Raw genomic sequence first — 22785 nt, 5'->3', positions numbered from 1 at the left:
AAAAATTCTAAGGGATTCGTCCCACCCAGGCCACCAACACTTTAAATTATTGAGACGTATAGAGACGCTTCAGGTCTCTAAATGCTCGGACTAATAGACTTAAGAACAGTTTTAATCCAAAAGCTATAACAGTGCCTAAATACCTTTACCTATGATGGTACACGAGGCTCAGGGTCTCTGCAATCTACTGTTTTCTTAAGCTGCTGCGGCGTGTGTGTGTGTGTGTGTGTGTGCGTGTGTGTGTGTGTGTGTAAGCTTGTCGTTTAAAATGTGTCTTTTAAAGGTCTAGCCTTTTCTTTTTGATGCTTTTAATGTTAAATGTTTTCTGCACTTTAAGGGATTGTACTGTAAATTTCGTTGTACTGCTACAATGACAATAAAGACAATTCAATTCAATTTAATTCATGTAATAATTTGCACACATGTCCGGAACTAAAATCTGAACACTGGATAAAACAGGTTTGTATATCTCTTTTTTATCAATCCATGAATCAGAAAATACTCTCAGCAGTCATTCAAATAATACCATGGTGTATAAATCAGGCTATGAACAAATCCTGCTGTAAAAACCTTCAGACTACAGAAAGGAATGAAACTGGAAAGTCTGTGTGTGTGTGTGTGTGTGTGTGTGTGTGTGTGTGTGTGTGTGTGTGTGTGTGTGTGTATGTGTGTGTGTGTGTGTGTGTGTGTGTGTGTGTGTGTGTGTGTGTGTGTGTGTGTGTGTGTGTGTGTGTGTGTGTGTGTGTGTGTGTGTATGTGTGTGTGTGTGTGTGTGTGTGTGTGTGTGTGTGTGTGTGTGTGTGTGTGTGTGTGTGTGTGTGTGTGTGTGTGTGTGTGTGTGTGTGTGTGTAAGTGCTGCTGAAGTGGAGATTTCAGGCTCAGAACTAGAAAATAACACATTTTGAGAAAATGTCCTTTAAACATGTCACATAACAGGTGAATAGGGTTAAAAATGTAACTAATAAAACCTCCATAAGGACGATCATCTTTTGTATTACACGCTTTTTAAATGTTATGTTTACATATGCAAATGCAGCATTATCTCCTGTGAGTTTAGCAGAAATCTACAGACGCAAACAAACCAAAGTGCAGTAAAATAAACATCTAAATGTGTGTTTTGATTGTTTCCTTTTCACTCGTCTACAAGAGGAAATACAGAAATGACCCAGTGCATGAAAAAAGTGATGTGTTTCCTGTAGTTATCCCCCTTAAAGAAACAAACTGGTGTGTGTATGTTGTGGTCTATTTGCAGCAGACACCATTTACTTTATGATTTATGATTGAAGCACAAACACCAGACCGAACATCAAACATTCAGCTGGAGTTTGACCCTCTTTGTTTCCTGATGACCTGAAAAAAAACCCCTGCGTGTTCAGGGATCACGTAACAGCACCTGTTGGCGCCCAGAGCGTCCGCGTGTCGGTGGAGGTAGTTTTCTTTGCCTTTGTGCAGACTTGCTCCCTGCTGTGTTAATATGTAGCACTGTGTGAGCGCTCAGGTGTTTGTGTAAAGCTGAAACATTCACCCGTAAAGGATAACCGGGGTCAGAGGGTCGGGCTTTTGCAACACTTGTTTACTGTGAGGGAAAGGTATTAAAACGAAACGCTCTGCTGAAATTCACGTGTGTGTCCAGTAAACAGTTATAACTTTGGGAGCTTTACTTTTACAACTTATTGTATGTTTGCATTTAAAACTTTAACTTTAATTGTCACTGCAGTAGTTAGGCATTGAAGTGCAATTTCCCTCTGAATTTGATGCAATTGTGTGCAGAAAAAGAACAATATCTCAGAAAATTGCATGGAAATAATGGATTGCATGGATATACCCAATGTATTATGAACCAGGGTTCATACAGGTGCTCAAAATCGTTCGAAATTGAAATTGTATCTGCATTTATTTCACAATAAATGGCTCTAGAATAGAAATTTAATTACATTTCTTATCCTTCTGGTGTTAGAAAACACCATTTAAGTTGTTTATAGCACAATACCATCTCTTCTTATGGGACAAAAAAGGTGAAATATTAATTTTCAATATGTATTCATAGAAATATGTAATTTACCACAGCCCTAAGGTGCTAGAAAAACCTGAAAATGGACCTTAAAAGTGCTTGAATTTGACCTTGGAAAAGCTGTACGGACCCTGATGAACACACCCTTTTAAATATCCATATTTGTAGCCTCTACAGGGTTCAGACACCTTTTCCAAAGTCAAATTCAAGCACTTTCAAGGTCCATTTTCAAGCTTTTCCAGCACCTTACAGCTGTGGTCAATTAGATATTTCTAAGATTACATAACGATATTTAAAAAATGATTATTTCACCTTTATTTTTCCCATTAAAATCACATTAAAAGAGATGTTATGACACTACACACACCAAAAATGTTTCTTAAAACCAGAAGGTTAAGAAGAAATTATATTTTCTTTTCAAACACTGTTAAGCACTTGATCCAAAATCCAAGCACTTGAAAACTTAAACATTGAAATTCAAGCATTTCCAAGGTTTTCAAGCACCCGAACGAACCCTGCGTACACAGATGGAGCCTTATTGACCTAGTTATGGACTGTTTGCTGAGGCCTTTGGTCGATTTCAGACTTTATCTGTGGCTTCAAGGTCAGTTATCAAACAGCCTGGATTAGCCTGGTCTTTATCTAGAGGGGCCTCTCTTCTGCATTCACTTCTTCCAGGAATTGTTTTGTTTCTATTCATCATCCTGCTCTTTATGTGTTGTTGTTTTATCTGCATATCCCCAACACTACAGTCGGCCCTGTGCGCCCTATTCATGGTCCGACCTTTTAGCTTTAATTGATAATAAATGCTGAAGGGAATGGTTTTGTTTTCGGCACATGGGCCATTTAGTGTCAGTGAGGTCGTGTCTTAGAGCAGATGTGCACAGAAAGGTCAAGTATTGCACCACACACTTAGACGTAACAGCACTTTACCTTTTATGTGAACAAGGTTTTCAAGAACGTCACTCTTTCTTTGTAGTTGGTTGATGAGAAGCTGGGAAACTGACACTGCTGCTGCACAAACACACATAAGAAACACAGGTGGGTGCAAAATTAAAGGACGAAACAGCATAAAGTTCTGTAGTAAGACTTAATGTTGAGGCACCAAAGCTGCCCACAGGTGTTGTGTTGAGATTTGCTGACTTTAAAGCAGCAATAATTCATTATCAGGCTGCAAGTCATATCACAAGGATGATATATATATAACGGTTTTGCATGCTTTCTGGTAATTTAATACATAAAACGTCTATAGGAAATAACCACACGGTAAAACTTATTTTTCTGTGTGAATCAAACGTAACGTGCAAGGATCAGAACGTAAGCGTCGTCCAAATCACATAAATATTGCAGTTCTGCCACTGTTTTCTCAACACTGCAAAAAAATAATAATAATAAAATGAATGAAATTAAGGCAGCTTTAAGTATTTTATTTATCTATTTTTTTTAAATAAATATATATTTAAAAAATAAAATAGTTAAAGCTGCATTAATTTCATTCATTTTATTATTATTATTATTATTATTTTTGGCCACTAGGGGCAGCAGGAAAGCTACACTGTTAACACAATACTACTGCTAACTTTACTTTACATTATATATAAACATAGACACAAAAATGTATTTTCATAATGTTTATTTTAATAAAAAAATATATTTTCAAAGTCGGTACAATGCGTTTCAACAAGGCTTTTTGTAAAACCTAATTTCAAAGTTTTTAAAATAATATATACATATAAATATATATATATAGAGAGATATTTATTCTATTTATTGTAAGTGACATTTTGGGCAGCTATACCAGCTATACCTTGGTGTGTCAACAGTGCCTGACACATTATTATTATTTTTTTTTTGGTTGAGTTTTGGATTAATAATAATAATAATAATGTAAGATTATTGCATTTCATTGTCCAGGAATTTTTTTTTTAATAAAGTTTTGGATTAAAAGACAGAAAAACTGTACAAATATATTAAAATAAACCTATGACATACATTAGCTTAGTAGCATTTTTTCACTTTTTTTGGTTTACATACACACACACACATACATATATTGATAAAAAAATTATATATATATATATATTTAAAAAAAAAACAATTGTCTTAAAAGCCACTGTATTGTCCCGCCTGCCGTCTGTCCTCCCAGCCCGTCTGTCCGTCAGTCCGCTGGTTAACATAGCGGACGTCTAGCGGCAGCAGGGGGAGGATGGAGATGCAGTGGAACAGCCAAATCGACTCTGGCGTTTCCCCCTGAACGGTAACAGCGACGGACCGATGACGTGAGTATGATAACGGTCATTTATCAGCCGTTAAATTCGGCATTTTGACGGTTTCCTCGACGTTAAGGCTGCTGATGTCGACCGTTGCTGGACCGTTGAGAGGCGATTCCTCGGCATCAGATCCGGTGCTTTATGCGGTCTCTGCCGATGTATCCTTCCGCTACTATCTGCGGTAACACTCAACAGTCAACCATAGCTAATACACATTAAACCGTCTTCGTTTATGTGGAAATATAAAGAGAAACCGTATTCAACGACCGTTTTTAGCCGTTTGTTAGCCGTTTGCTGTGGCACTGTTCTCGAATTGTCCCGTGATAAAAAAAAAAACCCGCCGTCCAGCACTTAGCCGTGTCCCACGCCCTTGTTTTGTGATGTGTAGCGTTTTAAAAAGACACCGTTTTCGTCGACGAAATCTTTAAAACACTCTCGATTATGATTTATTATATACACGATAAACTATGACATCCGTACGACTTGTTATTAGGCTCATGGTTACGCCGCTTTAGACGCTATCTTTGGGGGCTGTTTGCGTTGCAATGAAGCGGACTGTGTTATAGACGGAGCCCACATGACACTCCGTTATGTTGTAATGTGGCTTTGTTTTCATATTAGTCAGTTATAACACAGGGGAAAGCTAATTAAATCAGATATTATTGACAGTTATTAACACCTAACGGTATGTATTTTGTTATTATTGACACATGTAACTGCTTTTAGATGTTAGCCAGATTTAACTCTATGTAACCCCTGACTAAAGGCTTTTATTTTGTAATATTAGTATAAATGAACATGAATATGATCAGTATGTTACACAAACATGGATGATTAAGCATCAAATGTAAGCTGTTTTTTAACGCGTTGTCGTCTAATAACCCTGCATCATTTATCCATATTTAATAGCAGACATACATACGTGTCTCTTTTGTCTATTATTTTAATAAACAGTAGATTTTTGGCTTGATAATTAACTTAATCAGTAATAATGAACAATACAGTAACTTAAGCGGGGAAATAAATAGGATTTATTCAGTTAAAAATTAGTAATATTTTCCCATGTCTCAATGTGCAATGGTAATATTTCCCTAGTGCCTTGGTGTGAATATTTTAAAAATATTGTATAAGGTTCCCGTTATTCTTATTTTCTATATTTCCCTGTATTTATATTCATATTTTTCTACACTTTATTGTTTCTTAGTGATGCTTCTTCTATGTTTGCCATCCACTTTCTGCTGTATAAAGAACATTTCTCCTCTGTGAGACTAATAAAGGAATATCTTATCTTATTAAAAAACATAGTGGATCAACAGAACATGAATAAATAAATAAAAGCCCATAGGTAACTATTGCTGCTGCTGTCTTTATATCACTGTAAATTGAATATATTTGGACAGATGATCGAACAAAATAAGTCATTTGAAGACATGTTTTCATTTGTAGGCCAAATTATTAAAAATATATAATATTTAGTTGCAGTCCCGTTATCGTTTTATAAAAATAAGCCTCCTGTTTGTTTTGTTCTGCTCCATCTCTTATTGATGCATGTCACTGATTTCTTCTTTGTTGTTGTTTTATAGTGAGATGTTTCAAGTCACAGAGCTGAATACCAAATTGCCTGCTACTACCGAGAGATAGCCAGTGTGCTGGATGGAAACCCAGAAGGATTGACAAAGTCTCCTTCCCTTTGGGCGACGCACACAACAGTCGGAGAAAATGCATCGGGCCGGTGGATACGTTGTTCTGGTCCTGGCGTTCCTCATTGCCTCTCACACCGCCGAGGCCTTATCGCTGGACATGGATGGAAACCGTACGGAAAGCGGAAATGTGACGGAGGGCGGATTTGTCCCAGCTGTGTTTTCGACAGTGAGCCAGATAATTGCCCGTGAGGGGACCTGCGCGCTGATAGATTGCAACGTCACCGGAGAGCCGTCCCCCAGTGTTCAGTGGTTCAACTCCCATGGACGCCGTCTTGACACGGAGACGAACGGTGAGACAGATCATACTGTTACCTTAAACCTGGTTTCCTGTTCGCTTCTGAGAGTTAAAGTGTAATTCTGGCGCAAAAATCATCTTTTTCTGCACTTACATACATAGTTTTTTTCGTGTAACAACTATTAACGGAGAAATCCTAGTGAGACGCTAACAGCCGGACGTGGCTAACACTGATTAGCTTGAGGCAGTACAGTGAAGGCATTCAAACGTCTTTTTTAACCACTAATACTGCTCAAAATAACAGCAAACCTCTGCAGCAGCATGAGAAGAGTCCCTACACAGAAAACAAAGCACCAACAACGTAGTAAGTGAACCCAGAGTTTATTAAAAGAGTGTTTTAAAGACTTACCTACTGGCCCCTGTACCAGCTCCTCTCATAGTAAAGTCCATTCAAGTCAATTACTAAAGTCAATCCAAAAGGAAGGAGCCCATTGGTGCTTTGTTTTCTGTGTAAGGACAAAATAGTACAATTATAAAGATGGCTAACACAGTATGAACAGTATGGGCAAATCTGTACCAGTTGACAGATTTATATATTGTCTGGTATTTATCACATTACGTATCACCCACCTTAAACACAAGATATCTTATTTATAGTTTGACGTCATCGGTATTACAGGCGTACCTAACGTAGTATACACTATAAAGCTGATGTACAAAGGGTACTTGCATAAATGTAGGGGGGAAACAGCTGCTTCTCTGGGGGCGTTCACGTGCAGAGCGGTCCTGTGTCCTGATGCTTTGATGCACATAAAGACCAGTGTGTGAGCTTACGTGGGAAACAATACTTGCAGATGTTTTAGTTTACACCAATTGTAGCAGGTCTTTTACAAAATATAACGCTACAGTCAAAGAACAGGCAATCAACCTGCCTTCTGGTTAAGTAAATAAATAACAAATAAATCGATTCATGTTGCATTAGGTCCTGAAATGCCAGTCGAAATAGTTTATATTTGGATTTACAAGATGGAAGAGGTACAAAAAACAAGGATTACTAATGGTACGAGGAAAGAATCTGACTCTACAGCTTATAATTGTTTATGTATTGTATATTCAAGGATATTTGGGATGTTTAGGAGTGAAAAGACGAGTCAGGAACTGAAAGAAAGAAAAGAAAGCCTTCCTTTATTGGTCCCGCGAAGTTCAGTTGAAGACCTTGTGTACAGTGTTGATTTTAGTGGATACGATCTCTCTTTGAATGTTGTTTTCTTCGTGTTCAGACGTAAGGCCTTGAAATCTTGAGGGGAATTTGTCTCAATTGCACATTTTGTCTCACAGCAGTGATTGTCCTCTTGCTGCGATGAAAATTTGACTTAGGAAATCATTTAGAAAGTTTTTACTAGTGATTTCCATACGGGCAGAGCCTCCGCCGCGTTGTGCTTTGAATATTGTGATTCACCCAAAGAGAAGGACAGAGCAGATTGAAGAGTCGTTTGGATGCCTCTCCTGTTGAAACCTGCCATCAGGGAGGAGAGGCGGCATTGTTATTATGACCGCACAAACCCAAAGCAGAGTATGTACCATCGCAGAGCGTCTCCCCTGGGCTCCACAGGAACATAATTAAGGAGGGGAGACTTGCACCGCAGCAGGACAGGCAGTACTTCCCTCAGTAATAAACAGTTGTTACGTACACAGCAGCTTTATCGCCCTTCTGCGGATGTCTACAAACTTGCTTGTAGTATTGGGCAGAACATCAATCGCAATCACATGATCCGGTGGTGGAGGTATAATTAGAAATCTCCCACATGAAAAGGCGGATGGGCGGGACGCTGTTGTCGGCCGGGCTACATTTCCTGGCCGCCCATTCATCTCCTCCAGAGGATGCCAGTGTGGGAAATTGATCGTGCTAGCAGCGTAGAAGGAGGCAGACGTGTGTTTTTATGCGGTCGTCCAGACTCCAGGCCGCAGATTTACACACGCCTTCTGTGATATCTGTCCATCTTTACTCCCACGCGGTAGAGACAGCGAGCAGATGAGGAGGAGTTGCAGTTTAATTCATTAAAAGTGTGTGTTGCTTGCGGTCGACATGCTGCCCTGGGAGTCTTCTGTGAAGGGCCGCTTCAGGAGACAGCACAACCATTACTGGAGCCGCGACGATTCATTAATTAGTTGTTTATGAATTAGTTTGAGTCATTTTTAAGGAAAAAAAGGGAAAGTTTCAGCTTCTTAAATGTGAATATTAGCTGTTTTCTTTTCTCCTTTATGACCGTGAACTGAATATCTTCGAGTTGTGGACAAAACGAGACATTTGAGGACGTCTTCTTGACACTGGTCAAACTTTTTATAGACAAAACAACGAACCCTCCTGTTGCCCTCAGCAACCTAAACATCCAGAAAAGGACCATAATCAAAGTTGTTACTCAAGTACTACTTTTATGTCAGGTATTCTGTGTGTATGTTTAAAACTAAATAGCATTTTAAATTAAACACAGCGCCCTAAGCACCTTCTTAATCATCCAGAATACCTACAGTATGACGTGTCCTTCAAATATTGATTGATTTGATCTAATATTGGATCAAGGGATATTCGTGTGTGTTTTAAAGTAAGTATATTATTTGTAAGTACTATTTTGGGTTATTTATAATGTTTGGAATATAATTTCCATTATCGAGGACAGTAGCGTGTATAACATACGAAAAGGAAAAACAAACAATTTCAAACATTTCTAATGATCTAAATTGTAAAATAGATGATAATAATAATAATGATTGAATCATACGAATGATCAAATTGACCCAAAGGAACACCAATGCGACAGGTACGTGTACAGGACAATGAAAAAATATGATCAAGTCAATTTTAGGTTTTTCCAGTTGTCTTCATGAAATTTGGAAAAGTCATAAATAAAAAAAGCAAAAAAACAGGATGTCAACCATGTTTTTAGAGAATTGACCCCAAAGATAACAGGAGGGCTAATCGATTATTCAGAAGATACCAAATCAGATCAACATATTAATTATTTGTCAGTTGCAGCCCTGAACCTTAGTTTACAGTTTTTAGGCATCTAGAGAATAGTGCCCTGTTAGCGTAGCTTAGCATAAAGACTGAAAACAAGGGCGAACAGCTAGCCTGGCTCCGTTTGAAGGTAACACAGTGTGCATACCAGCACTGCTTGCAGTCTGACTCAGGTCTTTATGTGCAACTGTTCCTTGGCTCTGAACATTTTCCACCGTTAGGACGAGCCAGAAGGCCAGCTGTTCACCCCCCCCCGTTTCCAGCCTTTGTGCTAAGCTAAGCTAACCATCTGCTGCCCTCAGCTTTATATTTAGCAGACAGGACAGACACGAGAGTGGCATCAATCTTCTTATCTAACTCTCCACCAGAAGGCAAACAAGAGCACTTCCTAAAACGCCACACTACTCCTTTGATCTGCACAAAGGCCGTCACATCAGCATATAGGTCGATCAGGTTATCAGTCAAAATTACTTCCTCATCACTTTGATAAGAACTGATAACCAAAGCAAATACCAGATTTTCACCAGACACACGACAGCCAGGCTGCACACACACACACACACGTGCATAAACCCAACACATGCTAGGATTGGTACATTTTAAGCTATTTCATTCGACTATAAAGCCCATTCCAGACTCTCTCCACCACGGGCTTACTTACAACAGGTGTCGACTGACTGGCTTCTCTCTGCGTCTAGTTCCTGTTTTATTACCAACGTTCTAGCTGCGGACGGACAGACGTGTCCCTGGTTAACTCACTTTGCAACAGCTTTGGTTTGAAAGTTATTGTGCACTTAAACGTTTAAGAGAACTGACCCTTTAAACCGTGCTCGTTTAACTCAACCACTCCATTGTGTAAATAGATCGTTGTTGTTTTGATTACACAAACCTCAGCGCACAGAGCAGTCACGCCACCTGTTTAAATATTGAAGGCAGGAATAATGAGGTCACTGGCGCTCTGCTGTCTTAGTTATACACCACACACACCAACACGGCACATACTGAACATGAAGTGGCACAGATGTGGGCTCATACCTGAGATCAGAGTGCACGCTTTTGCTTTACGTACGTTAATTGCTTCTAGGTTTAGAGGAACTCTGTTTGTTTTCATTGATTTAAAAAGACGTTTGCTGAAACAATGTGTTCTGTGAAGCTGTCAGACTCCATAAAGCGACTCAGAACAGCGCAGAAGTCCAGCGTAAGCACATCTGAGTTTGCAAGTTCCTGTTAAAGCAGCAAACAGCAGCTGGAACAACACTGCAGTTTACTGTTGAATCACACGGCAGAGGAACAGATGCATTGAGGGGATTTTCAGGGTTTTAACTTCAGAGCGAGTTAATGGGAAAACTGCATATTTAGTGTTTTTTAACAGCAGGTCAGCAAAGGAGGATTTTTTTTTTTTTACCGCATCGTTCCAAAACGAATGGACTGGCTGAAGTGTTTTTACTGCTTGATTTTTGTTTACTCCTGTGTGAATTTATTATGTAACAAATAAAAATACTGACTTTTATTAAGAACTTTAGATTGTCTCTGCGTGCCGTGTTCATGACCGTCCCCCGTCTCTGTCTGCAGGTGAGAAGTGGTGGCTGCTGGACAATGGCGTCCTCAACATCACCAGCATCGAGTTTGCAGACCGCGGAAAGTACACCTGTATGGCGTCCAACGTGCATGGCAGTTCCAACTGCACGGTGACGCTGCGTGTGGTCTTGTCATACGGTGACATGGGCGTGTACTACATGGTGGTATGTCTGGTCACCTTCACCATCATCATGGCCCTGAACGTCACACGCCTCTGCATGATGAGCAGCCACCTGAAGAAGACGGAGAAAGCCATAAACGAATTCTTCCGCACCGAGGGCGCCGAGAAGCTACAGAAGGCCTTCGAGATCGCTAAACGAATTCCCATCATCACATCGGCCAAGACGCTGGAGCTCGCCAAGGTCACGCAGTTCAAGACCATGGAGTTTGCGCGGTACATTGAGGAGCTAGCTCGCAGCATCCCGCTGCCGCCGCTCATCATGAACTGTCGTACCTTCATGGAGGAGATCCTGGAGGTGGTGGGGGTGGAGGAGATGAGGCACACCTTCGTCAGACAGGGGCCCGAGGGTGCGAGCAGGGCCATCGGGGGCATCGGAGCGAGAGACGTCTTCACCATCCTGCAGGAGAGGGAGATGGAGCGAGGGCCGGACAGGGAGCGCAGCGAATCCCCCGCCGCCGACTCAGACAACTCCTCCGTTCAAGAGCAGCCACAGCACATTGCCATCCAGGTGTCGGTCCACCCGCAGCTCGCCATCGGCGGTTACTGCAGCATCGACGCTCCAGCTCAGCCGGAGGCCACGCCCACCTCGCCTCCCCCTTCAACACCCCCACCGCACGCTCCTCCTCTCGACCACGAGGAGCAGCCTGAGGCGGAGGGAGAGCAGGAAAACGAGCAGCCTGCTCCCGAAGCGACAGATGCAAACGATACCGCCCCATGTCAGGTGTTTTATGAGAGCCACCTGTGACGAGACAAACCCTGGAGGAACCCGGAGTTATCCTGCTATGCATTTCCACTTGAAGACAAACTAAAAGGTCAACAAAACATTTTTAATTTCACATTTTTTTGGAAACAATCGCATCTTTTCTGACGATCTCTCGAAAACCTTTGTCGCTGTCCTACTGAGAATAAATCAGACGGTCTTCAGACACTTGAGCGGGTTTTTCACTGAACTTTCATGCTTGAATGTAGACGGGAGGGGTAATCAATACTACTATTAATGTATTAAGACGCGAATTGTAAATGGTGTGTTGAGATCTTCATAGCTCAGACTACTACTTAAATAATAAGGGTACTTCACTCACAAGGGGGGGAGAAACGATTCTTCAGTTTTTAGTTTCTAACAGTGCTAGGGTTTTTATGATTAGCTCCAGAAATCTGCCTCAAGCTGCTCTTCATGACGTTGTTTCCAAACCATGAAAGTTAAGCCTCCCTCATCCGCTCAAGAATTCACATCCAGCTACTGTTACAGCCGCTCACCTAGAGATGCATGCTGGACTGAGTAATAGGTCACCATTTCATGATTGTACAGCCCTACTGTATTTCTATAAAACAACAAGTAACCCAGGTCAATCTGTGTGGACAGTATAGTTCACACACACACCTCTGGGTAGAGTTTTTGTCCGTTTCCTTTGAAATGTGTTGAAGTATTATTATTATTATTACCCATTGTGGTGGAATTTTGTCTCTCAGCTAGTTTAAGCAGCAATATTTAAAAATAAACTCCTCCGTAGAGACGGGTAGCTTCTTTTCCTCCTCCACGTGCTGATTTCTGTTATTTCATTCCTGACCGCCGTGCTTCTGCAGAGGCTTCAACAGCGCAGTGTGCGTTTCTGCTGCATGTGAACGTGGACAGCGGGATAAATAAATGGACTCTTTTCTTTCTTCCTTTGCCCGGCCGACAGCCCGGTCTGCTGCGGAGAGGAGCTGGACGCTGTTCTGCTTTCAGTGGTGCTCTTGAGATGGCTCTTTTTTTTTGTAGTGGAATAAAATGGAAGTGCTGTGTAAAGAAAACATGGTTAACAAAGTTTGGTCAGTTTATTTTTAATTTTTAATCCATCATCAGACGGTCTCACACAAAACTATCTGCTATATGTTTTTGTAGTTTTTAGCAGTAGTAGTAACCAAACATAAAGACTGGTACATGTACTTTTACTAGTTTATTTCAGAGGATTACGAGATTACGAGAACTACTTGGACTACGACAGATGCTGGACATTTAATTAGCTAGGAGTCTGAACACTGAACTTACTACATTTATATTTATCTAAATCAGAGGGAGAGACTTGAGGTAAAGACAGCGTGAGGTGAAAGGCTGTAATTGACCTTAAATACATAAAAGATTCATCATAAATCCAGACCTTGCTTGAGAATCATCACAATTTTAAGTTTTCTTCAGCATCAAAGTAATCCAGTTATAGTTACCTGTTCATTCATGAGAAACTGCTAATAGTTAATTCAGCATGCTGTAAATAAATATAGGTTTTCAAAAAGGTTAACTAAGCTTGCATTATTTAAGATAACCCAGGTATCCATGGCTACAAGCTTGTCTCTTCTGATGTGACACAAAGGCAACGGAGGAAATGGATCTGATGACGGAGCTGGAAACCTTCAGCATGAGAAGTAAAGAGTTAAAGGTACTGAAATACCTCTGACTAGTGTCCTTAAAAATCTACAATCTTACTTCGGACGCGCAGGGAAAACATTTGCTCATAGAGTCTAACTTTCCCACTTTCCCAAATATACAGCCTGTTGTTGAAAGAAGATGAAAAAAGATGCTTCCTGAAACTTAAGAGTTTCTTCTAGTCAGACAAATTAGTTATATGGTAAGGATGTCCTCTTACCTTTTCCTAGCTGACAGTTTTAAAGAAAACAGCAGCTCTGAGGACGACTGGAGTACAGCCGAAACTGTAAGAGGACTTCCTTAACATACAATTAACTTGTCTGACTAGAAGAAACTAAATTTCAAAATGGAAAAAGAAAACATTAGGAATACAATCCAAAGATCCTTTCCTTGACTCCACCAGCAAAGACTTTAAAACGTGTGACTTTTGTACAGAGTTTGGTGGAAATCGTGTTTGTTCTCCTCATAAAGAGCAGCGGACGCTAACTGAAGTCTCAGGTTCAGTCATGAATGATAGATGTTCTGTAACAGGACACGAGGAGGAGACATGAAGCGTACAACTCTCACCGTCTGTCGTGTCTCTGAGATACTTTCAAACTGAACACTGAGCGGACTTTTTTCTGACAAAGGCTGGTGTGTTTGGGAAGTGTAAGGCCCCATCACCTCCCCAGACCTCTCCTAATCCACTCCCACGAATGCGTGCCGACAGTAAAGCCACTGTTAACACTAACGAGGACGCAGACAGACGCAGCACTGTTGACTGAAGACAAGTGCACACAGTACAGAAAGTGTGAACCAGGAAAGAAAGGAGTGAAGTGGTGCTCCGTACTTCACTGACTTTTTACTCTCTCTGGGAATTAAAGGTCAATATTTTTAGATTTACTTTCTTTTGACTGAATATTTACTGATTTTAATAATAATTTTGCCAATATTTGACTTTATTTTTTTTAAAGCGAACTTAGTGGGGGACTGCCGGCTGATGAGACTAAATTTACTTGTACATTTTTGGAGTTTGGCTTATTTTGAGAATCAAAAAACTGGCTGCAGCTTGACAAACGTTGGAAATAGTCGCAGAAATCTCCACTCAAGGTCCCCTTACTCACTTATTCTGGAGCTTTTGACCGGATCACACATTCACGGCACTATCAAAGGTCCCGTATTCGGCTCATTTTCAGGTTCGTACTTTATTTTGGGTTTCTACTAGAACACGTTTACATGCTTTAATGTTCAAAAAAGACATTATTGTTCTTATATTGTCTGTCTGAATATACCTGGATTCACCCAGACTCGCAACAAGAAGAGTTGAAACTTGCAACATGCAGGTTTGCAGCAACGTTCTGAAACCTGCCCGTTCACACCAGTGAGACGAGGCGAAACCTTGTATCATCTCCATAGCGACGCATCTCTGTACTTCTGTTCTGACCTCTGACTTTTCAGGCTGTTTATTCGTAGATGGATAGAATTGTAGCATTATAAAATATAAATGAGGACAGAGACAGTGAGATACTCGCTACAGCTGTGTTTCTAGTTGCGAAAACATTTTATTTCCCTGATTCACTGCTTTGTTCTGGATTACAGCGCTCGCTCTCATTTAGTGTATTTCTATCTCTCTCTCTCTGTCTCTCGTTGAGTCTTTCAACCAGCTGACAGTTTGTAAGTGACTTGACCAGCGGACTTTGCGAACACTTGATTGGCTGTTCCAACAGCTGAATCGAAGTCTCAACATCAGCTGGTTTGAGTCCAGACGAGACGGGTCAGTTCACACCGCTGCACCTTTCACCTGTGACGTTCTAAAACGGTTTCATCGTGTTGTGAATCTTTGGTCTGAACTGGCCTTAAGACCCCCACCTGAGAAGCTGCTCTGATTGGTCGACACGTCCAGGTCGTCCACATCTTCGCCCTCTGTCTCTGCACCGTCATCGCAGCCGGGGAATAAATGTAGCGTCACCGTAGCAGCACTTCCTACCTTTATATAGAATAGCTGTGACATCACAACTGTCCAAAAGTGCTGACAGCTTGTTTAAAGACACAGTTTCTGAACACGGGCTGTGTGCGTTTCTCTGTGGATTGAAGGTTTTGACACTTTCACAGAAAAAGCACCGCAACCTGCTTTATAATCACTCAACCTTCTACAACACAGGACCTCTAATGTTGTCTTTAGACTGGCTGTGAAAATGTGCTCCGTGCCGTGAGATTGATTGCTCGAATTGAAATATATTAACTTGCACGGATATGCAAATGATGCAAAAGGAGCGTCATTCTCGTCGTTTGCATCGCCCACCGGGAATTTGCGACCTCTTATGTAATCGTGCCGCCCAATTTGCGCGAAATGCGGCCAGTCTGAACACAACTTAATACTTCTCTTGCATGTTTGCTTACGTATTGAGCTCCACGTTTAATTCTTGACCTTATAAGCAAACGTACTTGTTTCGCTGATGAAGACGTGAAAACCCTTAAAACCTGCCTATAAAATAATTATGTGTGTGTCAGGACCAAAGCACCGAGACCACCACCCTGTGCAACGTGACTCTTTTTGTTCCTTTTTAATTTAAAACAAAATTTAATCTTTACATATTTTGCTTTAAATGTACAATCAAACAATCAATGTAATCATACGTAAAATTCTTCATAATAATGCACGACGCTATCGACACTACCCATAAATTAAAAAAAACAAAAAAAGAAAGGAGAAAACATCGAGATCAGTATGAAATACACTGTTAGGCAACACCACGGGTTAACAAAGACGATGCTCTGCCGCCTGTGGACACGCCGCAGGAGCCGCTGCTGCAACGCAAACACGTACACAGGATGAACCCGACCTTCACACTCACACACACACTCACTCACACACACACTACTGACGCCACTCTACAGGTAAAGTGCTACTGTTTGTCCCCGCTTCGCCGTCGTCACCATCGCTTCCCTTCGTCATTTGCACTTAAAAAGGATCACAACACGTCACATGTTCTGAGGACAAAGAGGGGAAAGGTGAGCAGGTGTTCCCGGGGTCAAATACGGGCGTGAAAAGCCGGAAAAAGCTTTGCCAGGCACTTGGCAGATGTCATCAAACTGGACAAGCGGGATTTTAAGCACGACCTGCTGTAACTAAAAGCGGCGTGCAGTTGTAGCCGTGTGCGTTTTACATCGATGTCAGTGGTTCTTAAGGGTCATGAGATGATTGACGGGATACGACAGCAGAATTAAAATGAGGAAACTCTTTTTTTTACACCAAATTAACTCATTTTGAGCTTTCAGCAGTCGTTCTTATGTTCAACGGCGGCACTGGTGGGTTTTTACTGCACAAGGAAGTTAAGTTAAGAAGAAAGAAGCTTTTCAACTCAATATATGTGTTATATCAAAGTGTAATTCTGGCACAAAATCATCCCATGGTCTTTCTCTGCACTTACATACATCAAATAAGCCATGTAGCAACTATTAATGTAGAAATCCAGTAGAGTCGCTAACAGCCGGACGTGGCTAACCCTGATTAGCATGGGGCAGCACGGTGAAGGCATTTAAACGTCTTTTTTAACCACTAATGCTGCTGAAAATAACACCAAACCTCTGCAGCAGCATGAGAAGAGTCCCTACACAGAAAACAAAGCACCAATGGGCTCCTTCCTTTTGGATTGACCTTATTGACGTGAATGAACTTTACTATGAGAGGAGCTGGTACAGGGGCCAGTTGGTAAGTCTTTAAAACACTCTTAATAAACTCTGGGTTCACTAACTACGTTGTTGGTGCTTTGTTTTATGTGTAGGGACTCTTGTCATGCTGCTGCAGAGGTTTGGTGTTATTTTGAGCAGCATTAGTGGTTAAAAAAGACGTTTTAATGCCTTCACCGTACTGCCCCGAGCTAATTACTGTTAGCCACATGCAGCTGTTGGCGACACTCTCCCATTTTCCTCAGTTCATACATATAAAAAAAACTGTTTCTGGCTTATCTGATGTATGCAAGCGCCAGAATTACACTTGAATCATTTATGTCATTTTAAAAGCTGATGTTTTGCTGGTTCCAGATTCTAAAATGTGAGGATTTATAGCTTTAGTCTGTTTGTTTTGGACAGAAAAAGCACATTAGAGACGTTAAATTGTGTTATTTTAGCCAAAAGTGGGTTTGAGTAATAAAAATAATAATCAAATATTTGTTAGTTGTTTAGTGAGCTTTTGTATAGGTTGGACTTCCTGTATTTTGTCATTTTAAAGCATGTTATTAATGTCATATTTAAAATTCAAAATCTTAACTATCTGACGCATCAACTTCTACTCAGCCGATTGGTCCCGACCCGCCGGGTACGAGCACGGCCGGGATGTAAGTTCCCCAAAATCGGGTTTTTTTCAGTTACAGTTTGGTGCAATGTGCTGCATAATGTGTGGGCAGTGTGTGACCGCCACCTTCAGGATATCTCTTCAACTAACTCGCACATTTCTTTTTAAAAAGCAGCGTTTTTCACATTTTTAAATGGGGCTCGGGTCGGGTTTGGACGCAAGTACGCAGGCTCATGTGGGGTTGGTTCAATCAAACTATATCAACTGTTGGGAAATGCTATTTAATCAAAGTGTGATGGGGGACAACGTGCTGGATAGATCAATATATCTCTTGTTTTCGTGAGTCTGTGCCCAGGTGGAAAAATTCATGCTTCCAAACGATGGAAAAAGTGTTCAACAGCACCTTAAACACACACAAACGCAAAGACGCGGACAGAGTTCAGAGAAAGGAAAGTAACCGCGTAGCGTGAACGCACTCCCCCCTTTGAACCGACCATCACTTAAAACAGTGCAGAGTTCCAGTTTTGTTTTGCTTCGAGGCATAAAAACGTAACGGATTATTAGCGACGTGATCAATAATCTAAAAAGTAGCGAGAGTAATAGTTTGACAAGAAAACTAAAGTTTGATATATTTTGTTTCCTGTAACAGAGCACACAGAAGAAATCAACGCGGACAGATTTTCCTTTGTTTTGTTTTTTTGTTTGTTTCCTTTACATACACACTCGACCTGCCCTCACACACACACACACACACTGACTGACATACACACACACACACACACTGACTGACTGACTGACACACACAAAAGAAAACAAACTAACAAAGATCTTACTTTTTCCACTTTTTTCCTTCTGAAAGGGAACATTTTTGTTCTTGAAATACAGTACCCATCTACGTCTCTCGACCACAAACACACACACGCACGCACGCACGCACGCACGCACGCACGCACGCACGCACACACACACACACACACACATCCTTGTTAAAGCCGTTTCATTTAGACTAATGTGCACCCGGGGGAAGCAGCCATGTGATCTTAACTTTCTGCCACGTTTTTCGGGGGTGAGGAGCAGGTGCAGGGGCACGCGTCCTCTCAGTTCCCATGGTAACCTGGCTGGAATGTAGTGACGTTAGGACGGACACACACACACGCACACACACAAACAAACACACATAATTCACAGGTAAACAATGTATTTCTCTGGAGGACGGACAGGTCTAGTGTGTGTGTGTGTGTGTGTACGTTGAACAGAAGCTTGGAGGTTTCAAGGTCCCTCATCGCGTCACCTCATCGGCGGTTCATTCTGACCTTTGACCCCCTGCCAGGTGACTTCTACCACGACCTCCGCGGCGACAGGACAAGGGCGAGGCACGTGAAGAGTGCAAATGGGTGTCGTCTTTACAGGTTACGTGTATGTGAAGAGAGAACATGCATGCTTGAGGTGTCTGCAAGTGCACAAGTGTGATTATCGTGAGTGTGTGTGTGCGTGTAAAAGGTGCATTCCTCGTGTGGGTGTGTGTTTGTGTGCGAGTGTGTGTGTGTGCGCGCCTTCAAGCCGTGACCTCTGTGTGTCCTCAGCAGCCACAATGATAATAACAAAGTCATGTATTGTCCCTCTCATGGCCGGTAAGTCTCTGGGGTCCACAGTCAGTCCGCGAGGGTCTACAAAGCTGAGAACTAGAAAGAAAAAAACAAAGACGGGGTCCCAACGTCAGAGATTGGAGCCGTCCAGGAGGCGCACCACCTCCTCCTCCTCGCTGTCGTCTCCCCCTCCCCCCCAGCCGTCCTGGAAGGAGCGGATCAGTTGAACATGATGGACTCGGGATCTTGGTTTGCCATTTGAGCCATGTGACGTAGGATATCTTTTTTTGTGATAATACCAAGAAGCCGCCTGCAGAGGGAGACAAAGGAGGAACGAAAAAAAAGAGAGAGAAGAGGTTTAGAGAAGTGAGGAGGTGCTGGTGCTTTGTGGAGCGAAGGAGAGAAACACAACGTCGTGTTTTTGTTGGCACGTTTTGATCAAATGGGCGAGGAAGTCTTCAACCAGAGAGCTTTAAAGTACATTCACTGATTCGATTGGAAAGCCAACAAAAACACGAGTCCCTGAGGAAGAAGACGTCTACCGGAGGAGAGGAGGGGGTGAGTGACCAGAGGGGGGGGAAAAGGGATGAAAGCAGGTCAGAAACAGCACCCGACTACAAACTAGAGAGCAGGGTGTCATTTCAGAACGCTGCACCAGCTGTTTTATGTTATCCGTCCAGAAGAAGATGGTTAGAAGGAAACACTGGATCCTACACAGAGACAGGAAGTCGTGAACAGGAAGTGGAGAGAAGAGACGTCACAGGAGTCAGGAATCCTTTAGGTGGATGGATGGGGAGTTATTTTTAGGATGGACACGAGCGAGCGATTTTTATGGAAATCAGTCCATACGTTCTATCACTTTATTGGGTTTTATTACATGTATGATCAGGTTAAAGCAGTTCTTACCTTTCTTGCATTAGAGCACTCAGCGCGTCCCCCCCTCCTCCCCCGGCCTGACCTCTGACGCTCCGTCCTCCCCCCCACACACACGTGGTGAGAGAGAAATGCTGCGTTCAAGTGCCATTTGAATTCCGAAGTTTCGGACCTCCAATGAGGCAAAGCGCACTGGAATGCTGTCAAAGTGGGACCTCCTACTAGTGAATTCAGGGGACTTCGGACTTCGCATGGCACTTGAACGCAGCATGTGCAGTGCATGTGTAACGGAGCGACGAGTGACAGGGAGGACGCTCAGCCAATCATTGTATTCGGACCGAATAAAACTATTGGTCAGACTTTTATCAGAAATATATGTGAAGTGAATACTGATGAGTTTCAACACCTGGTGGATTTATTTAACATTTTACTGCCATACGCTTATTAGGAGCATTTTAAGATTACAAAAGAAAAGTGTCAAATGAAAGGTAAGAATTGCTCTAAGTTCACATTTTATTTCCCTTTTTTGGTGAAATTCTAACATTATTTGGTGCTACAGACCCGCTGGTTTGTGATGTGAGCAGCCTGTGACTCATGTGACGCCCCTCCCCTCCACCACAGCACATTTACCTGATCGACCCAAGGTGAACAAGACTGGGCCGGACTTTAGTTACTCGTCTGTTAATATTCAGTTAGTCGAGGTTATTCCTGCTGATTCAAGAGCACGTCGCAGGCGTGAGCTAAATGTAAAACGGCTCTGATTTCGTTTGAACGCGATACTCTTGAATGCAGCCGTGAAAGTAGAAGAGAAGCATCTGAGACAGCCGACAGCCGTGAGAAGCAGCTGTCCGTCCGCTACAGAATAGAGAGGAGAGCAGAGCGAGGGGTTCAAAAAAGCTTTAATACTGTCACACGGAGTTCACGTATTGCTCATGAAGACGTTCAGCTTCATGTGAACCCTAAAGTGCAGCCAGAATCAACACATTAGTGAGAGGAGTTGGGATGAGCCGTGTGTGGATCAGAGCTACAGCTACGGAGCAGCAGGAGACACGAAACACACGGATCAGACCCGGTTTCCCCCCAAAACAGAGCTGCGGAGATCTACGACTGTCTCGTTCTTTTGAAAACCAGTGAGGTGAAGACAGTCGTAGATGCTCGGGGTGACGGGTGCAGATCAGAGGGAATGAAGGGGCGGAGGAGGAAGGAGACAGTGTTCTCTGTAAGCCAGCAGTGTCCACACACGCTTTCATTCCAGGTGAGGACTGGAAACTACGACCAGAGTGAAATTATTATTAAAATATATTCAGAAATTACGCTTTTTTTTCTTGTCAAATCCTTGAGAGTTCACTAACATGTGTCTTGGGTCACGTTATCTATGTAATGGGACTTAAATCCACTCACTACACGATCCAGTTTTTGCTCTCTTTGTATTTAATTCTTCAGCTTTTGCTTTTAAATAATTAGCATTGTTTGTTTCTATAAATAAATTTGTTTTATTTGTTAATTTATTTTCCCTCTCTCTTCCTTTCCACCCTTAATCTTGGGTGTGTACGGCTTTAGAGTGTGACTGATGCTTTTTGTTGTTGGTGTAAAGTTAAACTTGCTTTAAGTACCAGAGCGGGGGGATGTTTGATTTTTTAAAAACACTTTTTTCTGTATTAGTTCTAACATTTTTTATTTAAATGCATATATATTTGATTATTTCTTTTATTTATTTAATAGTTCTTCTGTTGGATTATATCTAAAAATCCACCGTTAAAAAGATAATAAAAACAAATAAATGCACAGTTTGCAGAGTGCAGAGTTTCAAATTTAATAATTATTATGATTTTTTTCCATACTGAGCTGCAGCATTAGTAATTAGTATTGTGCGTTCATGTGCTCGTTTAAAGCCTCGGTCTCAGACACAAACAAGGTTTACAGTGGGACATAAATGTGTTTAAATGTTGTCTTTGTTTATAAAGTAAAGACGCAGTTTTTACCCTTTTTTAAAGAACATAAACGTGTTTAAATGTAAAAAGATGCAGTTTTTACCCTCTTTTTATAACATAAATATGTTTATTGTGTAATTTCTTTGTTTATAAAGCAAAGGCGCACAGTTTTTACCCTTTTTTTAAGAACATAAATATGATTATTGTGTCATTTCTTTGTTTATAAAGCAAAGACGCACAGTTTTTACCCTTTTTTAAAGAACATAAATGTGTTTATTGTGTCATTTCTTTGTTTATAAAGCAAAGGCGCACAGTTTTTACCCTTTTTTAAAGAACATAAATGTGTTTATTGTGTCATTTCTTTGTTTATAAAGCAAAGACGCAGAGTTTTTACCCTTTTTTAAAGAACATAAATGTGTTTATTGTGTCATTTCTTTGTTTATTAAGCAAAGACGCAGAGTTTTTACCCTTTTTTTAAGAACATAAATGTGTTTATTCTGGAAGGGGACAGGACACAGCTGGCTGAGAGGAAACAGTGGCAGGTTAGAGCACAGGATTAGTATTTACTTCATCATGGTCATTTGATCACCACACGCTAACTAGCCGGGCCACTACAGCACTACCATCGACACAAACAACGCCACTGCATCACAGCGCTCACTAGCACTACAGCATGAAGGGAAACACGGGGGTGAGTCTTTATCTCTAGAGATCTCCCTCCCTCCTG

General features: G+C 41.5%; 2 protein-coding genes across 7 annotated transcripts in view; one reads left to right on the top strand and one right to left on the bottom strand.

The window, feature by feature from the left end:
- Nucleotides 1–4162: 4162 nt before the first annotated feature.
- Nucleotides 4163–12743, top strand: mfap3l (microfibril associated protein 3 like). Its single transcript, XM_083937099.1, has 3 exons — nt 4163–4290; nt 5865–6274; nt 10808–12743. Exons 2-3 carry the CDS (start codon nt 6001–6003, stop codon nt 11737–11739), a joined length of 1206 nt encoding a protein of 401 aa, XP_083793225.1. The 5' UTR covers nt 4163–4290; nt 5865–6000; the 3' UTR covers nt 11740–12743.
- A 3171-nt stretch (nt 12744–15914) lies between these two features.
- clcn3 (chloride channel 3) overlaps nt 15915–22785 on the bottom strand; it is a 50204-nt gene continuing 43333 nt past the window's right edge. For all 6 annotated transcript variants that reach the window (XM_083937388.1, XM_083937390.1, XM_083937392.1 and 3 more), the window contains one exon: nt 15915–19564. In XM_083937388.1, coding sequence (XP_083793514.1) covers nt 19385–19564 — 180 coding nt within the window. In that variant the 3' untranslated portion in view covers nt 15915–19384. The remainder of the gene's footprint in view (nt 19565–22785) is intronic.

The sequence above is a fragment of the Echiichthys vipera genome (genome assembly GCF_963691815.1).
Source record: "Echiichthys vipera genome assembly, chromosome: 22".
NCBI lineage: Eukaryota > Metazoa > Chordata > Actinopteri > Perciformes > Trachinidae > Echiichthys > Echiichthys vipera.
Note: the sequence above shows the minus strand (reverse complement) of the source record. Positions and strands in the feature narration are given on the sequence as shown.